The sequence below is a fragment of the Rhagoletis zephyria genome, unplaced genomic scaffold (genome assembly GCF_001687245.7).
Source record: "Rhagoletis zephyria isolate East Lansing unplaced genomic scaffold, Rhagoletis_zephyria_1.1 Rzeph_scaffold_00003, whole genome shotgun sequence".
Classification (NCBI taxonomy): Eukaryota; Metazoa; Arthropoda; class Insecta; order Diptera; family Tephritidae; genus Rhagoletis; species Rhagoletis zephyria.
Genome location: NW_016157087.1, coordinates 3230 through 12960, shown reverse-complemented (window position 1 = coordinate 12960; position 9731 = coordinate 3230). Strand labels below are relative to the sequence as shown.

General features: G+C 35.2%; 1 protein-coding gene across 1 annotated transcript in view; it reads right to left on the bottom strand.

Annotated features, from left to right (window-relative positions):
• The window catches only part of DIP-lambda (Dpr-interacting protein lambda), a gene marked incomplete at its 5' end in the record, with an annotated part of 81541 nt that extends 77024 nt beyond the window's left edge, over positions 1 to 4517 (bottom strand). Inside the window, one exon of the mRNA XM_017622487.1 lies at positions 4371 to 4517. Coding sequence (XP_017477976.1) covers positions 4371 to 4517 — 147 coding nt within the window. The remainder of the gene's footprint in view (positions 1 to 4370) is intronic.
• Positions 4518 to 9731: the final 5214 nt, after the last annotated feature.

Below are 9731 nucleotides of genomic sequence, written 5' to 3'. Positions count from 1 at the left end.
TACCGTTATATGAAAAGCGGGCTCAATTTTAGTCCGATTTCAACAATTTGCAACGGGTTGCTTTTATGTGGCAAGCACAATAACCGTACCAAGTTTGGTACAAATTGGTAGAACGGTTACCGATATACTTATATGTGATCACAAGTGGGCGGTGCTACGCCCATTTTCCAAAATTTTGTCATAAACGTATTTCTTGGTAAAGAATTGTTGCAATCATCAATTTTGAATAAATTAGCTTCAATATTTACTGATTTATCGAAGATTTTGTATTTCTCGAAATTACCGTTATATGGGATGTGGGCGTGGTTATTGTCCGATTTTAGAAATTTTCGGCCAGTTGGTATGCTGTACCAGGACCAACAACTGTGCTAAGTTTGGAAGAAATTGGTGCAGCGGTTACCAAGATATACACATGTAACCATAAGTGGGCGTGGCTACGCCCATTTTCCAAAAATTTATAATATTCATGTTTTCCGTCTGAAACTCATTGTAAGTATCAATTTTGAGTGAATTATCTTCAGTAGTTACTAAAATATCGCAGTTTTCGTATTTCTTAAAATTACCGTTATATGGGAGGTAGGCGTGGTTATTGTCCGATTTTGCCCATTTTCAATACCATCCGTCCTACGCCCGAAAGAAGTACACGTACCAAGTTTCGTTAAGATATCTTAATTTTTACTCGAGTTATCGTGTGCACAGACGGACGGACGGACGGACGGACAGACAGACAGTCACCGCTTAATCGATTTCTCTTTTCATTCTGATCATTTATGTATACATTTGTCTATATCTATCTCGATTCGTTTTGCCTGTTACAAACAACCGTTATGTGAACAAAGTTATAATACCCTTGTGCACAAGTGCGCTCGGGTATAATGAGCAGACGGGGGTAACGTTCAGAAAGAATACCCCATATGTGTGTATATTTTTTTTTTTTTGAAGAAAGGGTATCTAGGCTAGGATCAATTCAATCAATGCTCAAAACTTTCCTGTAGGGGGCATAACATAGCAAAAAGTAGTAATTTAATTGTGAATTCACCATGAAGTGGAAATAACATTTTGTGTGCTATTAAAATGTGATTCGCCATTTAAAAAATTTCTTGTCGACTGGGCAGAGTACACGTAAGTTATAGCCATTGCATATGAATTCATATGCGCCCGTATTCTACATAGGATGCATGCGCGTTAGCAACTCCTCGCTACTTGAAGAGCTCAGCTGGAAGGCCATGACATTTCTGCCTTCTCGGCATTAGATAGAGGAGCAAAGCGATTGGGCCTGGTGGGGAATAAGGACAAAACAAAGTATCACTCTCCTGGCACAAACGGTTCCGGTTTCTTGGTCATGCCGCTGGAATGTAGAGCAACGTCTCAGCCCTGAAAGTATTCAACGCGAATAGCGATGCAGGTAACAGAGGAAGAGAAAGACTAGGTGGAGGAGGGCTTGGCATATCCAATTTGCGTCAATTGGCACAAAAGAGAAGCGACTGGCGTGCTGATTTGGAATCGGCCAAAATTGCTTAGGCGGTTACAGTGTCAAAAAGNCTATATCTATCTCGATTCGTTTTGGCTGTTACAAACAACCGTTATGTGAACAAAATTAATATACCCTTGTGCACAAGTGCGCTCGGGTATAAAAAGAAGTAGATGTCGCAAGGTTCTTTTTAAGTTAAGTCATCCAATGTCCTTTCGATGACAGTAACTAGCCGTGAAGAGGCAACTTCCCTATTAAGGTTCCGCTAATTTTATGTAAATGCCCTAAAATCTTAGTTCTTTGTACGTTTGACGTGTTCGTCATCAAAACAGGGCGGTTTCATTCGAGGCTGAATTGAACTTTTAATTGACAGGTGTTTTACGTGACAAGTTGTAAATGGAGCGCAAAATACATTATTGGGGGTTCGCCTCTTCAAAATTATTTATCTCGCTTCGAAACAAGTGTTCGGTTGTTACCAAGACAATACTTGGTGTAAACGACGGAAGTCGTGAGCCGCTTGAACCGGATGCAAAAGAATAGTTTTTGGCTACTCCCTGTTGAATGGCGATTAAAAACTGTCTCCCCACACTTAAAACCATTCTATCTAATTTACGTATATATTTCATTTTGAAGAAGCATAACATCTAAAAATGCTCACTCAAAAATGTGTCCTTAATAATTATAGTTAACTTCTCGATGATAAAGTAAAATAAGACTGTTAAACCTCAACGGATCTAAAATTGTTGAATCTTATTAGAAAAAGAATCGAAAACGTCTCAAGCTGAGGTTCTCTTATGTATACAGAGGCAAATAAAGTACTTTGCGAAATATAAATGCGAAATTTATTACAAAAAAAAGGCGTGAGTACTAAGTACTCATGAAATTTGATGTGTAAACATATGCGAACGGCAAAGCATAAAAGTACGTTTACATATTCGTCGCCTGGGTAAAAGATTGTTGTAAGCGCCATTTTGACGATTTTTAGTTCTAGATGCAGTTATATATTTTGATATAAGGTCTTTCGATTGGTGTTATCAGTTTTTATATATCTCCTTTAGTTTCGCAGATACTGACTATAATTTTTTTGATAATTTGGTAAAATTTAGTTAGTGGTGCTGTCATATTAAACTAATCAATATCTTAGAAATGGTGTTATCCCATTTTGTATATCTCCTTTAGTTTCCGAGATATTGAGTAAAAAGTGTCGTTAATTTAGTAGAAGTTTTGACCTCATTTTGTCGTATTTCATACAAAGTGGCTGGCAAATTGTGGACAAATGGCGTTTACGACAAAATTTTACTAAAGAAAATCCCTCATAAACTCAAAACTAATTAACAATAAACATTATAAATTAATTCATTTAAGAGTTTTGTGAACTCGTAACGTTTTCAGAGACTTTGGAGAAAATCTATTTTCGCATTTTTGAGAAATTGTATTCCAAACTTCAATCGCGATTTCCCACAACCTACCGAAATTAACATAGGTTAGGTTAGAAATTAAACATTAATTTCACTTAATTTTATTCACTTTGCTGATTTAATTTGTTTTTATTCATTTTCATTTTTAATTCATTTAATACATGAAATTATCGGTATGATTGATAAAATATGATACTTGTATATACTTGTGACTCAAGGGCGTTAAAATATCTTGAAAACACCGCATCAAGCTTATAGTTTGACCATTTCTATTTGTAAATGTTCCTAAATTTAGTTTTTCTTTTCGGAGGATAATCTGTGGTTCATGTAACTGAGAGCGATTTTTGGAGAGTTGTGTAGAAATTGAAGTTGCAAGATTTTACCCGATGGTTTTTTTGCTCCGTACTTTTTGTTGTTACTCACTCTTTACTCTCACTTCAGAGTGTGATTTTGATGTTTGACTTTTTCCAGGATTTAACACGAAAAGTATTGGATCAGAGCTATTATATCATCCATACATATGTACATTATACATACATATATGCATGTATGTTCATCAGTTATCAACGGTTCCAGTTAAAATGATTTCAGTGTTTTTTTAAATTTTCGTTTTGCTTTTTTATCAAAATAGACTAATAAACCTATGCCTAAATCCATCTACGAATATCAAGACCATTTGCACCAAATGAATTCATACATATATATGTATGTACATACAAACTTATGCATGTGCGGAGTTTGCGTAATCGGTAGTAATAAACAATCGCACCGCATTTCCTTACTTTTACTTTTCATATGCCTAAATGTATGCAACCATTTACAATAACAAGTAAACACAGCGCGGTTCTAATGAAATTAAAATTTTATGCTGAATTACACATGCTAAGCCGTTCGAAATTTTCTGCTGGGCTATGCGTTACAGCTTCGCAAATTTTACCCCTACCGAAACCAAAGATGTATACACATCAAAAATTAAATTATTATTATTAAGGAAGCATGAAAGGTGGAAATAAAACTAAACGAGAGATTTTCAGTTGACACAAAACACTTTTAGCCAATTATCTTACCTGATCTATTTATTGATAACTTCCTGAAGCAAATTAAGCTTATCTATATATGTATTTTGAAGTAATTTTAATTTTTTGTTGTTGTCGGAATCTGAATCTAATGCCAAATAACAAACGTACACATATGTATGTGCATGGGAGGGTATGTGCATGCTAGCAGGTATAAATACTATTTTCAAAAATTAAAGGTAAAGTTTCTGTGACTGCAATTTTCACATAGTTTTTAAAAGGTTTGTATGGGAGCATATCTATGGATAAGTATGTATGTATATATTTATGTATGCTCGTATGTATGTGTATGAATGCATTCGCCATTTTGCAGGCGCAATCACACATGTAAAAAGCCACACTCATGCACACTTTTAATGCAAGCCTGTGTACGGGTAGGTACATATGTGTTCTTTTAACTCTTACCTTGTGCAAACACGAGCGTGCCACTTCCGCTTCCACTCCGGTAGCCGATTGCGATGAGCAACAAAAAAGCTGTACTCCACAAAGTGTCTACGTAGCAACATTTATACTGAGCCATGACTATGGAGATGTAGCCAATATGCTTTGTGGCTTCGCGTATAATGAGAGTAGAATAGATAATAGTCGTGAAGGAGATGCACGATAGCGAGGAAATAAATGCGTGCTACAATTGTGATGCCATTCATAAGCGTTTATGTATTCGTGCTTGAAGCTAATCCACGGCTAACAGTAGAAGAGGGAAGCAGCCGGTAAAGTCTATTTACTACTGGATCTCTGTAGTTGCTCTTGGTGTGCTTTTTTTATATTCCAGCTATGTGGTACTTGTTGCAGGTCGCAACTGCTGATTTTAGCTATGTTCAAGGCGCAGGTGTCCAGGCATAAGCTAGTTTTTTTGCAAAACGCGCTTACTCTTATTTTGGTGTCGGAAATTCTTTATTTACATTTGTGACTTACAAACGCAATAGCTACACACAGTCTGCATATTTGCTTTGGTGGTTTTGTGACTCTATGTTGTTGAACTTGCTTTGCGGTCCAGATATTCTGACCATAGGTACGGTTCACTCACCCTCACGTTGTTATTATACGAAGTGTGCTCTTTTAGTTGTTATAGAGTTTTTACGTCTATTCGCAGTTGAAGTACACATTTAGTGCAGCAATCGAAACGTTTGCCATAAAAAATGGAACAAGTACTGCAAAGAGAGAGAACACATACATACTTGTATATAACATATTTGTATTTTAATGTCAATTTAAATGAGATAAGCTTTATTTCAAATAATTTCTTTACTTTAAATCTACCATAAGCACCAAGCTTTAATTTCCTTTGCGGTTATTTAAAAAAAAAAAAATTCTACCCCACCCTGCAAATTGCGGTGCAGCTGTGCCAACTAAAACTTTCTCCATGCCGACTTTTAAAACATGGTTTTGACCTTCCTTTTTAATGCTTATATAATTTTGCTATCAGATGAAATGTGGTGAATTTAATCCTTGGAAAATTGGAAAAGGCAGACACGCTCAAAAGCTGCTGTGGGAACTCCACCTCATAATCCTCCATACAGCTGCTGCAGTAGAGCTTTGACATGATGTTTAGCCTTAGCGCACGAATTGCGATAGAACAATGACCGCATAGAACTTCCACCAGCAAATATATATACATGTGACTTGCTCGGTTCTAAGAGCTCGTTTCTCCTACGTTTTTAACTGGTGGCCTGACGGACCTGGCCAACTTGTATCCCAAGGCTCTCGCTCAACGCTCGCTGAGCTGCCTAAGAGCCACATGTAGCCAGTAAAATCCTGCATTTACTTACTCTGCAATAGTTCATCTATAGTGCCCTGTATTTTCAGCTCCTCAATCCAAATGAGCTTGAAAGATATTATATTATACTTTTAAAGATCCAGTCCACTGCTATCTTTATTGCGGCTGCTTCTGCACAAATTTGAGTTTGATGGAAAGTTCCCCATAGAAGACACCCCGACTCATATTTTAATACAAATTCAATCTATCAGAATTACTTAGCAGGGTCTTGGTTCCAGAAAAAACTCCTTTGAAAAAAGGTCGGTATGCAGTGGTCGCTTTAGGCCGGGATGAACTCGAAGCTTTCTAGAATTCTGGGATGCCCACAGCTGGTAGAGAAAGCCCAAGTCCCAGTTTTTCTAAATAGGGTTCACGGTTTTTCTAAATAGGATTGCCCCCTAATTATACCTTTCATGAGCATGAAATGGTATTATAACTTTGGTCCGATGTTTGTAAGTACCAGAATAAGAAGAGATAGACCCATTAAAATGTATACTTATATGATCAGATCGTCGAGCTGAGTTGATTTATCCATGTCCGTCTGTCCGTCTGTCCGTCTGTCTGTCTGTTTGTATGCAATCTAGTCTCTCAGTTTTCGAGATATCCGGATCAAATTTGGTAGGTGGGTGTATTTTTATAATGTATTAATCATTTGTCGGAACCGGAAGAATCGGACCACTATAACATATAGCTCCCATACAACTGATTGTTCAGATATGAGATTTTTCGTTATAACTCCTCCATTTATGTAGCTAGGACCATGAAATTTCGCGCTGTTTTCACTCATTATCAACAGAAGACTTACAGTGAAAATAACAAAGATCGGGTCACTATAACCTGCAGCCCCCATACAACTGATTGTTCAGATATGAGGTCTTTTATCATAACTCCTCCATTTATGCAGCTAGGAACATGAAATTTCGCACCATTTTCACTCATTATTAACAGAATACTTACAGTGAAAATAACAAGGATCGGATGACTACAACATATATCTTCCATACATCTGATTGTTCAGATATGGGATTTTACTGTAAAACTCCTTTATTTGAACAGCTAAAACCGATAAATTTCGTAAGATATTTTATAAATAATAATACAAAGTCTACTGAGAAAATCGTCAAAATCTATGCTGTATAAGCTTTATCTCCTATAGCACTGATTGTTCAGATACCAGTTTTTGCGATATATCTCCTTTATGTAGGAAACTAAACCCAATAAATTGTGTTACCGGTTTACATACCGATCACATAGCAGTGAAAATCACTTAGATTGGTGCCATATAAAGTATATCTTCCATACCTCTGATTGTTTAGATGCGATTTTTTATATAAGTATGTAACTCCTCTATCGATGTATGCAGATGTATTCAAAATCAGTAATCTGTCAAACTAAAATTTGCAGATGTTCATGAAAGGTATGAAGCCTTCGGCATAGCTGAAGACAGCGCTGCTCTTACTTGTTTTTAATATAAGATATTTACTTAATTTATTAAGCATAGTACCCTGTCCCCATTTCAAGCGAAAAAGCTGTCAGAATCCACATAAAATTTTTTGCCGTAAAATATGACTGACAATCTCAATATCTCTTTTCTGTGAGAGAGCTCAAATCATGTTGGCGACATGCCGCAGCATGTGGCAACAAATAAATTTTGAATTTCTTGGACACTACGAATGTGGAAAAACGTTGGAAAAAGAAGTGGAATTTTCAATTATTAACAAATTAAATTGACGTTAAATTTACTTTACTTGAGAATGGGTGATGTAAACAAATAGCAGCCTATTGATTTAAAAAAATATTTTTTTTAAATTTATTTCCAAAATATTCTTTTTATCGAATTGAGTAGTCTACTTGCAAGCAGCGTTATGTAATTTTACAACAGTAAGCAGAGTGTCCAGATTTAGCGAGTTTTTTTTTGATATTTGCGCGTAAAAATTTAGGAAATCACCATTGGCGATTTTTTCCCTTCAATTAAATTTATTCCAATTATAAAAATATACAAAACTTAGTTTTCCACAATAATTTTACAGAAGAGGCTAATGGACTTCGTGATAAACTTGACTTACGAAGCATATTAAAAGACTGTCAAACGTGTTTAATCACCCTAATCGAAGAACTTTTGAAACGATTACCTAGTCAATTAAATACTTATAAAAAAGCTTTGATTTTGTCACCCGAAAAGTGTGTGAATCACAAGAGGGCGAGTTTCGGGGACCTGCCAAATCACTATATGACTTTAAAGGAAAGGAAAGCAGCGAAAACTGAATATTTAAATCTCTTACCTTTCCCATGGAATAACTTTTCTCAGAACCATTCCGTCCGACTCTGAAGAATTTTGGATAATTGTTTACGGAGTGAAAATCGCAACAGGCAATAACNATTTGCGCGTAAAAATTTAGGAAATCACCATTGGCGATTTTTTCCCTTCAATTAAATTTATTCCAATTATAAAAATATACAAAACTTAGTTTTCCACAATAATTTTACAGAAGAGGCTAATGGACTTCGTGATAAACTTGACTTACGAAGCATATTAAAAGACTGTCAAACGTGTTTAATCACCCTAATCGAAGAACTTTTGAAACGATTACCTAGTCAATTAAATACTTATAAAAAAGCTTTGATTTTGTCACCCGAAAAGTGTGTGAATCACAAGAGGGCGAGTTTCGGGGACCTGCCAAATCACTATATGACTTTAAAGGAAAGGAAAGCAGCGAAAACTGAATATTTAAATCTCTTACCTTTCCCATGGAATAACTTTTCTCAGAACCATTCCGTCCGACTCTGAAGAATTTTGGATAATTGTTTACGGAGTGAAAATCGCAACAGGCAATAACATGTTTGGAAATATAAGTAAATTCATATTATTATCTTTGCCGCACTCACATGCTTTGTTCAGAGCGATTTTTTCCGTAATGAATTCAACAAAAACTAAGATTCGAAATAAGATGATATTCAATAGTTTGCATAAAGTGTTATATGAAGGCTAATAGTTCCTGCTGCAAAATGTTTCCAATATCAAACAGTATGTTATCAAAGTTGAATAGCTCAATATATGACTACAACAGAAATGTAAATCTATGTGATTTTGAAGAAATTGTGGAAATAGCTGATCTCGCCTTATTATAGGTTTTTATTTAATTTTTAGCGCCGAGCTCTAAAAAGCGGATTGTGCGATTAATCAGTTAATATGAGTTATAATAAATTTAATAATTGCGCAGTCCTATTGCAAAATGTGTTGAAACAAATACTTTTAAAAAGTATGCGTATTTTTAAAGAAAACTGTTTGTACATCACTATTATAGAAGTGATTTGTGTTATTTATTATTACCCTCTGAAGGTATTATATTCGTTTTTGGTCTTAAAACAATATTATAAAAACATCTCATGGTTTAAATAAAAAATTTGTTAAATCGATTTCATTGGCGATTTTTGGCGATTTTTTTTTCAGAAATTGCGTTTTTTTATCAATCTGGACACCCTGATAGTAAGTCATAAATTAAAACAACGGCTATGACAACAAGTAACATATAAATTGAATATTTTTTTTCCATTACTTCAAAATTTGAATAATTATTATGTTATTAGACATTATAACATAACACAACATATCATTAACAGTCTATACGACCTAAAGCAGTTTGTAAATAAGTTCATCAGAAGATGGAGACTTTTGAAAGTTTATAAATAAATATGATAGCGACTTTTGCAAGAGTAGTAAACATTTCTATTCCATATTCTACAACTTGCCACCACTCACTGGGGGCTGTTTTGACAATGCTTCTGAAATATTTTCCTACAGCCCCTACGTATGCCAGCCAGGCTGTCGCAATAGCTTCGTCTCTTCGAATGTCGTTAAAATTTACATTACCTCCAAGCAACAAATAAACAGAAATAAACAAAGAGAGAAAAAGTACCGGAAATGTTGTGTATTTACCGAATGTGCTCTCAAATTATAAAAGGGCTAAAAAAAGTAGGGAAAGAAAAAAGTAGTAGGTACTTTTGTATGG